Source organism: Purpureocillium takamizusanense, chromosome 4 (genome assembly GCF_022605165.1).
Source record: "Purpureocillium takamizusanense chromosome 4, complete sequence".
Taxonomy (NCBI): Eukaryota; Fungi; Ascomycota; class Sordariomycetes; order Hypocreales; family Ophiocordycipitaceae; genus Purpureocillium; species Purpureocillium takamizusanense.
In genome coordinates, this window is record NC_063071.1 from 2,231,967 (window position 1) to 2,245,533 (window position 13,567).

Below are 13,567 nucleotides of genomic sequence, written 5' to 3' on the forward strand. Positions count from 1 at the left end.
ATCCGGTAGATGGGTCGATGGGAGCTGCTAATCCACAGCGGAAATGGTTGACGTCGTATGCAGCTAAAGGGGCGTGCACGCCGCGACCCCGTTCAGTTTCTATGATGCCGAACCTGCGGACAAATATGCTCTCCTTGAGCCAAGTCTGTGTACTAATCTACTGAGCTAGACCGATTCAGGTCCCTAGAGGGTATCGTCTTTAGAGTATGAATTCGCGTCTCTTGGTATACGCTTGAAAAAAAGACTAGTACGAAGTACGCTCGGGTGTGCCCGCAGCTTGATGCAACCCGGACGCGCCGGAGCTCGGCATTCTGTCACCATCATCTATCGACGCTCTCGCGAGAAGTGTCTGTCCATAGCAGCCCTGTCTATAATATCCGTGTCAATGTAAACGCCCTATCCAAAAATTGCACCCAATCCCTACCCGCGCCCCTGGATGCACCGTGTTAAACGCCAGTGAAATGCCATCATCATCTTCCCAGGCGTGCGTGCCTTCACTTCCGCTGCGAACTCGGTGTAGTGACGCCCTTCAGTAAAGAGCCCCTGGGTCGCATTGGCGTTGATATGCCAAAGGAGCTGCCGGGCGTTTTGTTCTTTGCGGTCCCCATCGAGCTCCATAGCCTCTGTGCTGCCGGCGTGAGGTCCCCTGAAACACGCGGGCTGCTGGGAAACTTCGGGACTGGTGTCTTCGTGACCTTGCCCGTGAAGCCCTTTGTAGATGACTCCTTATTGGACTTTGCGATCCGCTCGACCATCTGCTCATGAAGCGACTCCCGCTTCCTCGGTTCCTGAACCTTGAAGGGATTGTGCAAATCGCCTGGCCCCAGGTCGATGAGCGGCGGTGTCGTACCCAGCTCAGACTCATTGTCGTCGATAAAAGCGTAGCCTCTGACCCTCGGCGTTTCGCCTCCTCCGTCGACGCTCGAATCCTGATATTGCTGCCGTGGCCTACCTGCAATCGCATCGCGGACAGACGACAAGGTCGGTGATGGAGGACGCTGCGGGACATGAGGCTGAGGGATTCTAGTATTCTCCAGCACGATAGTCTTGGGTGCCATCCGAGATGCCTCCTCCGCCCGCTGAGCAACCGTGGCGACGCCATCGCCCAGCTCGTCTGGCGCAAACATCAGGCCGTTCCTCGGGTTCGCGTTCCAGGAGTCGGGACGTGCAGGGCGGTCGTCCGAGTCCTTGATAGCAAGGCGATCGCGCTTGATGAAGCCATCGTCAATGAGTTTGCCGGTCTCGGCCAGTTTATCGGTGACTTCTTTCTGCTTGATCATTTGCTTCGACGGGAGCTTGTTGCTGTTCCACATCCAGGCGTTCCTGTCGGCCCTCTTCTGGTTCTGTTTGTCGACCAGCTTGTAGAAACTTTCGTTGTCTTCGCTCGTGTAAGTCGACTGAAACTTGGTGAGGCTCATGTTAGAGCCTGGCGCTGGCTTGTCTATGGTAGCAGCAGTCGACGCTATCGAAGCGGGCGTGTCTCCCGCGTACGTGCTTGGGGTTCGTCCGCCTGCCTGTGTTGCGCTCGCTCGAAAGGGTGTCCTGCGCCGCCCCGGTGTCATAGCTTCCTGCAAAACTCTACCCGCGCTGGCGATTTGGATAGGGTCTCTCGACTCCACGGCATTCAGGTAGTCGCTTTGGAGGGACGCCACCTCGATGCCGGGGAAGTAGTCTCTGGCAATAATGTGCGCCAATGTGTCGGTGTAATCATCTTCAGCCAGGACTTGTCGGGGGCGCTTGATCTTCTTGACCTGCGGCGGAGGCGGCATGAGGTCTGTATCGGTCCTCTTGCGCACCAGCGCGTTGGACTGGGACGGGGTAGCATCCATGATGGGGGTCTGGGTGACTTTGGCGGCTAATGGTGCGCTCAAGCCGCGGGCATCATCAAGTCCCTAGCCACACACGCGCGGCACGCGAAGACGAGGCCCAGATCCCCTCCGATGCTGTTGGAGGGCCTCGTAGGGGCATGTGCAGAATTGGAAAGCGTTTGTCGAAGGCGATTTGCCAGCGAGGCGATGCGGCGTTGAGGAGCAGGCAACCATAAAGAGTTGACGACGATGCGTTTCACTGACGCCGCCACGCTGAATGCACGCGGACGGGATACTTCGATAAGTACCTACCTAGGTATGCAACTATCGGAGTCCCAAACATGCACTCGGCTCTCTGCGCCACGCCCGTGCGGCGCTCGAGTTAATCAATCAGTGGAGTGGAGCACCTCCAGCTGCGCACTGCGCAACCATCCAAGACAGTGGGGAGGGCACCAGGCCTCCGCGCGGAGCCACCTGCAGGTGAGCCCAGCTTCCAACCTAGGTTCTAGCACCATCCACCCCACGCCCTATGGCTAATCGTCCCGGCCACCAGGCCCCAAGCGCGCTCGATTACCTGGGTAGGTACCTATCTCGCAAGGCACCCCGCTAACAAGGCAGCAGCTCCAGCGGGCCTCGCCCCCATCCAACGGCATTTTCAGGGAAAACCACCCCCGTCGTCGCTCCCGTCCCAAAAGTTCTTCCCCGTCACGTTCGCTGCGGTGACTTAGACCCGGGCGCATCTAGAGTTTGTTTCCTCGACACTCGGCCCTGTCCACTACCGGCGCTCGTTGCGACGTCGCATTGGAGACTGCATTCTTTTCTTGCTCTGCCCTGCGAACCCGAATTCTTGCGACTCAGCATCCCCTCGCCCTGCGAGCAGCCCGCGCTTACCCATCGAGCCTCCGTCATTGCGACCGCCGCCACCATGTCGCAGGAAGCTGTCGACCTCAAGAACAAAGGGAACAAGGAGTTCGCCGCCGGCGACTACCCTGGGGCCGTCACATACTACTCCAAGGCCATTGCGCTGAACGACAAGGAGCCCACCTTCTTCACGAACCGTGCCCAAGTGCGTCGCCGAACCGTCCCCCGCCCCCATTTGCTCGTGTGACTGACCTGCATGTTTTGCAACCGCTCAGGCATACATCAAGACCGAGGCCTACGGTTACGCCATTGCCGACGCCGACAAGGCCCTCGAGTTGAACCCGAAGCTGGTCAAGGTTGGTGTTCCCTCCCGAGCCCCATCCTCCACTGTATCTAGGTCTAACCTCCGTTCTCGCAGGCCTACTATCGCCGAGGTCTCGCCCGAACTGCCATCCTCCGACCCAAGGAGGCCATCGACGACTTCAAGGAGTGCGTCCGGTTAGATCCCAGCAATAAAGATGCTAGGCTCAAGCTGGAGGAGTGCAAGAAGATTGTGCGCCAGCTCGCCTTCTTCGCCGCCATCGAGGTTGGCGACGAACCTTCGGCGGCTGAGGGTCTCGACCTTGACTCGATGGTCGTCGATGCCGACTACGATGGCGTTCGGCTAGAGAAGGAGATGACTCAAGAGTTCATTGACGACATGATTGAGCGTTTCAAGACGGGCAAGAAGATCCATCGCAAGTACGTCTACCAGATCATCCTTGCCGTCAAGGACATCGTGTACAAGGAGGCGACCATGGTGGAAATGGAGATTCCAGACGACGTCAAGCTCACCGTTTGTGGTGATACCCATGGTAAGTGCTCTCTGAGCCGTCGATGGCCGTTTTCATCCGGCTGACATCTTGGTGCAGGACAATACTTTGATCTCATGGAGCTCTTCCGTCGCAACGGCTTGCCAGACGATAAGCACTGGTACCTCTTCAACGGCGACTTCGTCGACCGGGGATCCTGGTCGACCGAGATCGCACTGCTTCTCTACGCCTACAAGTGGCTGCGGCCTCAAGGCTTCTTCCTGAACCGGGGCAACCACGAAACGGACGACATGAATCGAGTGTATGGCTTCGAGGGAGAGTGTAAGGCCAAGTACAACGAGAGGTTGGTGAAAGAATCCCCCAGATCTCCTTTTATTGAAAAAGAAACTGACTGGTGCATGTGCAGGGTGTTCAAGCTGTTCTCGGAGAGTTTCTCTGCCCTGCCGCTGGCGACCCTTGTTGGCGAAAAGTACCTGGTTCTGCACGGCGGCTTGTTCTCCGACGACAACGTCACGCTCGACGACATCCGTGAGCTGGATCGACACAACCAGCGACAGCCCGGCCAAGCAGGCCTCATGATGGAGATGCTGTGGACGGATCCGCAGGAAGAGGACGGTCGCGGCCCGAGCAAGCGAGGCGTGGGCATGCAGTTTGGCCCGGACATCACCAAGCGGTTCTGCGAGAAGAACGGCCTCGAGGCGGTCATTCGAAGCCACGAGGTACGCATGGATGGCTATGAAGTGCAGCACGATGGACGTTGTATTACGGGTAAGTCATTTCTGCTTTTTCTCTTGAGGTATACCGATGTGTGGCTCTAACACGACTGCCATGTTAGTCTTCTCGGCTCCCAGGTACTGCGACTCGACAGAGAACCGAGGTGCTTACATCAATATCGGCCCCGACTACAAGCTCAGGTATGAGCAGTTCGACGCCGTGCCGCACCCAGACATCAAGCCCATGGTAAGGCCTGCCTCCCCTGACTGATCGCTGCTTCGAGCATGCCCTTCTCTAACGCTGTTTCAGGCTTATGCCCAGAACTCGCTCATGTCGTCTCTGATGTAAGACTTGGGAAGCGACAGTGGATTGGCCTCAAGAATCGGCATCGTCAACGCATCGACCCGGCGTCCTGGAATATACGGCTTGGATCGTGGGTTGGGGCGGGTAGAAAGTAACCAGCACATAGATACCCGGGTAGATCAAGACTCCAGTAAAGTCTCATGGCTCCCTGACGCATGTCGACATAGTAGGCCCCTCAGCTGTCCCAGAGCCTATCCTGACCGTCCGAGCCCACCATGGCGCCTAGCCAGTCGGAGCACTGCTTGATGCGCAGGGCGTTGTGCACGCTGCCCTCGCCGGCGCCCTTCCACGCCGTGATGGCGGCCGCAAAGGACCCGAGGTCCTGTCTCGGCACCCGCAGCCAGCACTCGGCGCCGTCCACCTTAAGGATGTCAAGGGAGATGGCCTCGCCAGTGAGGCCCAGGAACTGCCGCAGCGCCGCGGTGCAGTACGACTTGACCTGCAGGTCGTCGAGCTGCACGGGCTCAGAACCGTTCGTGACGACCTCCAGCTGCGCGTACGAGAACTGCGGTGACTTGATGGTGCAGGACAGGATTTCGTGTGATGTTTCCAAGTGGGCTTTCGGCGCGCGTTGGCTTGGTGTCGGGCCTTGAGAGGAGCTCATTCTTTTTCTCCTTGTAAAGTGTAATGTTCTGTTTTCATTGTTTTCTTGGATCTTTGAAGTGTTGCTTGCTTGTGAAGCTGTAACAGTGACTGGTAAAGGTTCTCTCAATGTGTGTGTTTGGTCTCAGTATGCGCTAGTGGAATATTTCGGATATATACATGCGCCAAACCACGCGCCCGTGGGCTCCGAGCCTGTTCCTGTCGCCAGCCCTGTAAACGCGACCAAGCCAACCTCACCCATCCTTTGCGACGCTCGCTACGACCAAAACCCGACATTCCTCCACGGATAGACATCTCCAAGGCGGGTCGCATTCGCATCGCACCGCAGCAACGCCAACATGTCGGGTACTTCCAACTTTGCGGCCCCCGGCCAGCAGCGCTACCTGCGCGCCTGCATGGTCTGCTCCATTGTCATGACCTATAGCGTACGCGCCTCACCTCGCTCGTCGGCCCATCCTCTACCTGCATGCCTGCCTTGTCCCGCTCCGTACCTCTCTTCCTGGCTAAGACCACGCGCTCGCGTGCGCGTGCAAACGGAGACCATACGCTAACGTGCCGCAGCGCTTCCGCGACGAAGGATGCCCCAACTGCGAGGAGTTCCTCCACCTCGCCGGCTCGCAGGACCAGATCGAGAGCTGCACGTCGCAGGTCTTCGAGGGCCTCATTACGCTCGCCAACCCGGCCCGCTCGTGGGTCGCCAAGTGGCAGCGCCTCGACGGCTACGTCGGCGGCGTGTACGCCATCAAGGTCTCGGGTCAGTTGCCTGACGAGATCCGGCAGACGCTCGAGGACGAGTATAGGATCCAGTATATACCGTACGTGGCTGATTTTCGAGATTCTGATGCTTTCCTCTCTCGGCCTTTCTTTAACATTTTCGCAGGAGAGACGGCACTGAAACGGAGGCGGACTCGTGACGATCGGTACCAGCGCAACACGACATGGCGTGGCATTACATTGTTTTAGGTGCTGGCGAATAGGGCGTTGGAACAAAAGGCAGATGCATTAGGGGGTTTAGGCGCAGTTCATTATGTGGTAGTCATTATGGTGGTATCTCCATTATCCAGGGAATCATAAAACGTCTCCAGAACGCCGATATGCTACAGAAATGCCTTCAGTTGCTTCGATGCTTCTTCCCCAAAGGCATGCTGAACCCATCCGATTCCCGTGGCCGTTTTTTCCTTTCCATTTCTTCCCTCATGATTCGCTCTGCCTCACTCATCTTCCTGGGCTCCTCAATCTTGCTCTCCTTCTTCGGTCCTCCAGCCGCGAGCGCATTTTTCTTCTTCGCCTGCGCAAAGACATTCTTGACTTGAGGCTTGCCGCCCATCTTCATGGACAGCCCTCCGAATCCTGTAGGTTTGGATTGGGCCTTGTCGGACTCGCCACCCTGAACGACTTCGCTAGATGCGGCGACCTCGGGTGTTGGCTCCGAGGGCTTCGCCTCCGAGGCCTCCGTCTTTGGTTTTGAGCCAAACGACAATGTGATCTTCTCGCCGTCTTTTCGTTTCAGATTTCGGGCCTCCTCATCTTCTTCTTGCTCGTTCTGCCTCTGCGCGGCGAGCGCCTGCGCGCGCCGAATCTGTTCCTTGAGTATGCGCTGCTCGAGCTGCTCGTCGCCCTGATCTTGAGCCTCCTTCTTGCGCAGGGCTTCCTGGCGCCGCAGCGCCTCGGGCGAGTTGTCTATCCAGGAGATGAAGATGCCCTTTTCGTTTTCTTCGACACGGCAGATGCTCTCGCGACCGAGGTGTTTGGCGAACTCGGTCAGGGACGGCCACTTGGTGGCGTTCATGTGGATGTGCTCCTTGTTGGCAATGTACTCCTGGTAGAACTGGTTGATCTGGACCTGCTTCTCGCCGTGGCCCGTCTTGAGGAGCTGCAGGAAGTCGCGCAGGAACTGGTTGCTGTACTCGTTGATGAACTTCTTGGGGTCTTCGCCGACGACGAGCATCTGTCGCACGTGGCTCTCAGACTGCGTGTGCATCTTGAAGCCGTTGGCATCGCGGCACTGCTTCTCGCACACCTGGCAGTACCATCGTAGCCGCTGCAGCCCCTTGCTCTTGAGCTTGTTGGACAGGTGCTTGGTCGATCCCACCTCGGCTTTCGGCATGGTTGCCGGATGCGCGCGCGGGCGCGGCGCAAAGTGTCGTCTGTTTTCAAGGGACCGTGTGGCACGGTCAGAGGATGTTGGGCGGGTCGTTGACAGGGGAGCGCGGCGCTCTCGATACCACGGTGCACCAGTGAGCGAGCGAGCGCACCGTAAAAGGGGGGCACAAATTGCCTACACTGGAAGACGAGGCGAGAGAGAGAGAGAGAGAGAGAAAGAGGCTGTCGAGAGGCGGCGTCATTCGAGGTTGAAGTTGGCTGCCAGTGCCCGGGGTCCTTGCATATTTTAGTGGGGCTTATCTAATCTGGACCGTGCCTGCAGTGGCTTGAGTGGCCATCTGCCGCTGTCCCCACCCTCCGAGCCTCGTCGCCGCAGCGTCGACTTCTCCTCTACCAACCTACTCAACCTCACTCGGCCCTCGCAAGCGCTCCCAGCCTGGCCCTCGCAAGCGCTTGGCTGTCAAGAGATACCGGATTTTCTACCTCGAACGCGAAACAAGAGACCAGGTCGCCGACATAGATACCGAGCCGCGCAATCTACGCGACCAGCTTAGCCCGCCATGTCAGAGCGCAAGGTCCTCCAGGTATGTCCACACTCTATCCTGCGACGACGCGAACGGCGCATCAACTAACGCTTGGACAGAAATACTATCCTCCGGACTTTGATCCGCGAGACATCTCCCGACGCCGCGGTCCGAAGACGAGCGGCCCGCGCATCCAAACCGTCCGCCTCATGGCCCCGTTCTCGATGCGCTGCATGACGTGCGGAGAGTTCATATACAAGGGCCGCAAGTTCAACTCGAGAAAGGAGACCAACCAGGAAGAAAAGTACCTCAACATCCAAATATTCTTCTTCCACATCAAATGCACCCGTTGCAGCGCCGAGATCACGTTCCGGACCGACCCCAAGAATAACGACTACGCCATGGTCAAGGGTGCCGTGCGCAACATGGAGCCGTGGAGGAACCGGGACACGGAGGAGGAGACGATGGAGCAGCGGCTAGACCGCCTGGAGCGGGAAGAGGCGGAGGCTGCCGGTGAGGAGGAGAAGAACGCCATGGCCGACCTCGAGGCCAAAAATGCCGACGCACGGCGCGAGATGGCCGCCGCGGACGCGCTCGACGAGATTCGACAGAGAAACGCCAGGATAAACCGGTCAGAAAAGGAAGGCGTCGACTTTGCGGACGCAATCGTCCGGACGGAAGATGAGGAGCGTGCACGGGAAGAAAGGGAAGACGAGGAGGCGGCCAAGAGAGCGTTTGCCGCGGTCAGAGGGGCGGTGGCCCACGTCGACGTTGTTGAAGGGGCGGGCTCGAAGGAAGAGTCAACAGCCAAGCCGGATGACGCGAAACCTCCCCCGCAGACATCGATGCCTCCGCCGGCTGGACCGCCTCCGTCTTTCAAGAGAGTGGTGAAGAAGAAGAAGGATCATTCGGCGCTGCTGGGCATCAAGAAGAAGCCATCACTCGTTTGAGAGGTGAGAGTCGGACCCAATGCTAGACCTCAAAGTGTACATAGTAGCCACTAAAGGCGAATGATCACGACTACCATGAGACAAGGACACAACGTGTACAGTCACTTATCATCATGCCGCTTAGACAGCCGGCTGAACAAAGTGACACTTCAAGAGTACTTGAAATATACGACCGTGCCACAGTTTAGATATGCAGAGTGGTTTGTAACATCGTGTGTAATTCATCGCTGAGTGGCTTTTGCCGTGCCAAGGCGTCTTTGAAGACGCAAAACTCCATCCCATGTTATGTACTCCCCATATGTGCGCCAGCCTGACGACACATAACCAGTGTCCCTGGATTTCCGTTGCGCCATGTCTTGCAATGTTATTAAGCAAGACGCCGAAAAAAAAAGTTACAGAGAAATGCATTCATCGTTGCATGCGTTTCGCATTTTGCTCTCATCATGGTGGAAGAAAACGCCCGTGTGTGTGTGTGTGTGTGTGTGTGTGTGTGTGTGTTGCCTCATCAACATCGACGTCATCGTGGCTGGCGGCTGACCTGCAACCAGTCCACGCGCGCGACCTCGCCGCCCTCAAGTTGAAATGCCCCATCGAGTCGACTAATGATATTCCGAGGACCCAACGCCGTTGGTCAGCGAGCTGCTGACGGAACTGCTGCTGGTGCTACCCCGGCTGCCGCCCGCGGGGGCGATGGCGCCAAAGGACTCCATCTGGCGCTTGGTGTGGTCGTGCATGAAACGCGAGTAGGTCGAGATGCTCTGGGGCGGCGGCGGAGAGTCGGGGATGGAGATGGGATACGAGTCCGTTTGGCCGGGCATGGTGACGATAATGTGCGTGGCAGATGTTGCCCAGGTGTGTGTGTGTAGGGGTTGACGTAGATGACTGTTGGTGGTGGTGGTAGTCTGGGTAGTTGGGAGGACTGCGGCTCAGGAGAGGATTGCCACGCGTACGACTGATGAGGGAGGAGGGACTTGGGGCGGTAAGTCTAGGCTTTTTGTAGGTGTAGCTTATGAGGTTAAAGCAAAAATATCGAAATGGCCGAGAATGGGGAGCGGATCTCAGGGTCTTTATAACCAGAGCTTGATGCTGGGGGAGTGCCAGACACCCGCCCGCCCCCAGTGGAGATTGATACAACCCTGTCTGTCCCCCAGTGGCGCCCGGCGAGTGGACTGGATCACACCTGCTGATGAGGGAGGTGTGGATGGATGGAGTGGAGGACCCCAGGCTGGATGGCTGGCCCCTCCACCCCTGCGGTAGGTACCTCCAGGGCTCCCGGTTGTGAGGTGCAGTGGCTGGGGGCGCCTCCAGGGCTCCAGCTCCAGCTGCAGTGCCCGCCGCGCTGGGCACGTCCGGTCCACTGGGACCCGGACGCCTTCAGGGCTCCCCAGGTCCCCGCCGGTACGGGCGGGCACGCTGGCGGGCACTGCAAGCTGTAGGGAAAAGGTGGAAGTGGCCCCCCGACAATGGCGCCACCCGCGGGGCGTCTAGACGTCACCTGCACCGGCGGGCACCCATTGGGATTCCTCACTGCGGTCACCTCAACAAAGCATCTCACCTACCCAAGGGGGTACAATGACCTGCGTCTGTTCGGGGTCTCGTCGCGACCCTGTCCATGGCCAGCAGCGCGGGCGCGGCCTGGATGCCTGCCCGGAGACTTGCAGTGCGGGCAGGCACGAGGCAACCTCGGGCAGGGTACTTGGTACCACCTACCGTTCAAAGTTCCTCGTCGACTCCTTGGCCCTTCCACACAATTCCATCTTGTCTCCTCCCCCTCACCCCTCTCTCTCCGACGAGCCCTCGCCGCCAGCCCGACGCCGTTTTGCCCGTCCGTCGACATGCACGAAGAGGGTGTCCGGCCCTTGATCGTCAGCGACATTGCCCAGGTTCGACGATGGCGCATGAATGGCGTAACCGGACCGGGGGTCTCTGGCAGCATCTCGTCCCCCGCAGGCAGGGGGTGTGCCTCGCGCTCCACACACACACGGCTGCCGATGAGCTCAGGGTCCTCGCCACCCGCACCGCCTGCGACGGTGACGCTTGGGAATGCTTGGTTGTGCTTGGCCCTGTGCAGTCTGGGAACCCATGCCCATGACACCACCCGCGAGCGCAACCCACTCAAACCCTCAGACACCCGTCCGTCGTCGTCACTCGCTTGTCGCAGACGCACAACGCATCTTTCCGAGAACCTCGAAAGCGACGGGCGAACTGGAGCCGCATCAACCCACCTCGGAGACGTCCAAGGACCCTGCTGATCCTGCAGTCATGTGCTATGTCATGGCTCCAGAAGTCATCCACGTTGATGATGCATACTTGCAGCCAGGCGGCTTCGTCAATCGACTCCAAGCTCGACCCCCAAGGACAAGACGAACAGACAGCCCGACACCCCCGAGTTACCGGGCTTACGGGAACGTGGCATCGTGGGAGGCAGACATGCACAAGTCGAACCATGCCGCAAGACGCGTACCGCATCATAGGTTAGCGGTCATGCCTCGCGACGCTCTTGCGGCATCCCCGGACTCCCACGACGGTCGAGACCGTCCCTGGACAAAGTAGGTTGCCACGGTGCAACCGGGAGGCGTGCACAGGTCGTGCATATTCCTCAGCCAGGTCCACCGTCCAGGGCAACCGACTCTTGAGTTGCCTCTCATCCGCGTGAGGTCATTGGTCAGGTGGAGCGCCCGCGGCTTGCGGGCTTTTCCTCGCATTCTGAAGCTCCTGAAGGACAACGTGAGACCGACTCAACCAAGCGCAGGCCCGCACCGGGCTGCATTGGCGTTCGAAAGCCGGGCACGACAGCGTCGTCTGTGGAGCCCCGGGTTCGCATCTTGGTCAAATGGACCATGTTGGCGCTGGTGCCGGCGGCGGAGCCGTTGGACATTTGGACATTGTTGGGGCGCACCGGCTCATGCGCGGAAGTTGGCGGCAGCGGCTGGTCCAGGCGGACCCTGGCGTCGCCTGGGTCGCGCAGAATGCCATTCCTCCCCCTTTTCCCATGATCGCGAGCTCAATTCTCGATCTCTACGTCGACTTTGCCATGCAGGAGCAGTTAGAGCCTTTCTGCACGTTAAAAAGGAACCGTGACCCCCGGTTGGTCTCACGAGAGGTTCAACGTACGTGCCAAAGAAATGCGGCCCTTGAAAACCGTCGAGAACGAACTGACGATGCTGTAAGCACATTCATCAGATTGACCACGGCGGATGACCCAGTATTGATTGCGCGGTAGCTGGTAGGGTGCTGCACTCACGCCCCTCCGTCTCCCACTGGCCACACGCTTGCGCGCGTCTGGCGGCCACTCACCATCAATCGCTTGCTCTGCCAATCTGCCTGCGTCGGCATGCCGTCGCCTCACGCTGGCGACCCGGCCGAGTCAAAACGCTGGAGGGCGGAGACGATTACGTCGCTCGAAAACGGCGAAACGGTGCATGAGACCAGAGGGCCTGGGAGGATCCTGTGGACAGACAGGCCTCACCACACACGGAACCAGTCTTGATCCATGTCGTGGTGCCTGTGCTGTGGGGGACAACAGACGGCGGCCCCTCAGTGATGTCACCAACGCCACCCGCTAACTGCGGCGTGGGTGGTGGGTGATGTCACGTCCGAAACGGACCTGTCCCAACCCGGCTGGCGTTTTCGCAGCCTCCTCCGTCACAAGGGCCCGGTGCCGTCCCGACTTCGCGGCCAACATCGTCAACTAGGTGCTCATGGTCGTCTCGAGCTCTAAGCCCTGACGTTACGCAAACGGTGCCTACGATGCACTAGCAGCGCGATACTCATTCCTGCCATCACCTCACGCATCATTTTCTGGGACGAGAAGCGGGAGTGGCCCTGACGAAATGGCGTTTTGCCTTATAGGACCTGCGTCAGAGTTGGAGTTGAGTTGCCTGACATCGACCCAGTCTTTGTGCTCTCGGTGCGCTTTCTAAGCTGTCATTGCGGAGCCCTTGCCACCCAGCCGCCGCATCTATGCAGATCGCAAAGGTCACGGAACTGGACTGGGCGACGAAAATGTGTCTCTTCGTCTCGGTGAGAATCTCACCGTCGCCTGTTCTGATGTTCCACATCCATGACACCAGAGCCTGACTCGATCCTCTTCAGTGACCGCGGCTCTGGTGATCGAGCCGAGACTTCCAAACCAACGCTCCAATCAATTGCTGGCAACCAACATGCCTGCGACCGCAGGTATCAAATTTAGTAGGGGTCCGTTGGGTTTCATCGCGCCAGGCAGGATTGCTGTGGACTGCCTCCCATTGTGACTGTTCGTCGCGCTGGGTTGAGAAGACGAGCTTAATGCCAGCCTCTTACTACTGTACCGTAGCAAGGCCTGGACGCGAGATGACGGTTCAAAGCTCCTGGAAATTTGCAATTCGCTCGCCGCCGTTACCTCGCCTGTGCCACTTTGCGAAACACGACCGAAGCCGTTTGATTGCTTCAACAGCCCTGAGCCGGGGAGCTTGGGTACTGACCCAGGGGAAAGCTTTTTCAGTCCGCCTAGTGCGATGCAAGTTCTTGTGCATCCAAAATGACGCGGGTATGATAATCATTAGGCTGGGAAGTGCACAGGTGTATCATGACGTCCATCGTGGAACTGGGGCGGCGCGCTAGGCTCGGCATCTCGATTTCAAGTCTTTGCCGCTGCCTGTCGCCTTGACCTCTGCCATCTCGGTCAACCGATGGTGCGTCTCACCGGAACAAATTGACAATACGAGTTGCCTCTGGTCTTTGAGAGTAGGAAGCGGCCGTCACTTAGGCAGCGCCATTTGCTTCGTTGAGGAATCGTCGATGGACGTCCAATTACGTCGGCGGCCAGTGAATGTGGATGGCGTTGATGC

The 13,567-nt window shown here is 58.6% G+C and overlaps 7 protein-coding genes across 7 annotated transcripts; 3 read left to right on the forward strand and 4 right to left on the reverse strand.

Moving 5' to 3' along the window:
• Nucleotides 1-130: 130 nt before the first annotated feature.
• On the reverse strand, nucleotides 131-2,062 carry JDV02_005321 (uncharacterized protein). Its single transcript, XM_047986604.1, has one exon. It carries the CDS (start codon nucleotides 1,827-1,829, stop codon nucleotides 495-497), a length of 1,335 nt encoding a protein of 444 aa, XP_047842586.1. The 5' UTR covers nucleotides 1,830-2,062; the 3' UTR covers nucleotides 131-494.
• A 272-nt stretch (nucleotides 2,063-2,334) lies between these two features.
• On the forward strand, nucleotides 2,335-4,695 carry PPT1 (Protein-serine/threonine phosphatase). Its single transcript, XM_047986605.1, has 6 exons — nucleotides 2,335-2,874; nucleotides 2,945-3,025; nucleotides 3,088-3,523; nucleotides 3,581-4,249; nucleotides 4,317-4,441; nucleotides 4,505-4,695. The coding sequence occupies exons 1-6, from the start codon at nucleotides 2,734-2,736 to the stop codon at nucleotides 4,541-4,543; spliced, it is 1,491 nt and encodes a 496-aa protein (XP_047842587.1). The 5' UTR covers nucleotides 2,335-2,733; the 3' UTR covers nucleotides 4,544-4,695.
• JDV02_005323 (Ribonuclease P) lies at nucleotides 4,161-5,229 on the reverse strand. Its single transcript, XM_047986606.1, has 2 exons — nucleotides 4,367-5,229; nucleotides 4,161-4,295 (listed from the first exon to the last, which is right to left on the reverse strand). The coding sequence occupies exon 1, from the start codon at nucleotides 5,160-5,162 to the stop codon at nucleotides 4,734-4,736; it is 429 nt and encodes a 142-aa protein (XP_047842588.1). The 5' UTR covers nucleotides 5,163-5,229; the 3' UTR covers nucleotides 4,161-4,295; nucleotides 4,367-4,733.
• A 152-nt stretch (nucleotides 5,230-5,381) lies between these two features.
• Nucleotides 5,382-6,246, forward strand: SPT4 (transcription elongation factor spt4). The gene is made up of 3 exons (XM_047986607.1): nucleotides 5,382-5,586; nucleotides 5,723-5,976; nucleotides 6,042-6,246. The coding sequence occupies exons 1-3, from the start codon at nucleotides 5,500-5,502 to the stop codon at nucleotides 6,073-6,075; spliced, it is 375 nt and encodes a 124-aa protein (XP_047842589.1). The 5' UTR covers nucleotides 5,382-5,499; the 3' UTR covers nucleotides 6,076-6,246.
• Nucleotides 6,168-7,492, reverse strand: JDV02_005325 (uncharacterized protein). The gene has a single exon (XM_047986608.1). The coding sequence runs from the start codon at nucleotides 7,266-7,268 to the stop codon at nucleotides 6,273-6,275; it is 996 nt and encodes a 331-aa protein (XP_047842590.1). The 5' UTR covers nucleotides 7,269-7,492; the 3' UTR covers nucleotides 6,168-6,272.
• A 154-nt stretch (nucleotides 7,493-7,646) lies between these two features.
• Nucleotides 7,647-8,973, forward strand: cwf16 (Pre-mRNA-splicing factor cwf16). Its single transcript, XM_047986609.1, has 3 exons — nucleotides 7,647-7,848; nucleotides 7,908-8,741; nucleotides 8,824-8,973. The coding sequence occupies exons 1-2, from the start codon at nucleotides 7,825-7,827 to the stop codon at nucleotides 8,736-8,738; spliced, it is 855 nt and encodes a 284-aa protein (XP_047842591.1). The 5' UTR covers nucleotides 7,647-7,824; the 3' UTR covers nucleotides 8,739-8,741; nucleotides 8,824-8,973.
• Nucleotides 8,974-9,337: 364 nt separating this feature from the next.
• On the reverse strand, nucleotides 9,338-9,556 carry JDV02_005327 (uncharacterized protein; the record flags this gene model as incomplete). Its single annotated transcript, XM_047986610.1, has 1 exon — nucleotides 9,338-9,556. The coding sequence occupies one exon, from the start codon at nucleotides 9,554-9,556 to the stop codon at nucleotides 9,338-9,340; it is 219 nt and encodes a 72-aa protein (XP_047842592.1).
• Nucleotides 9,557-13,567: the final 4,011 nt, after the last annotated feature.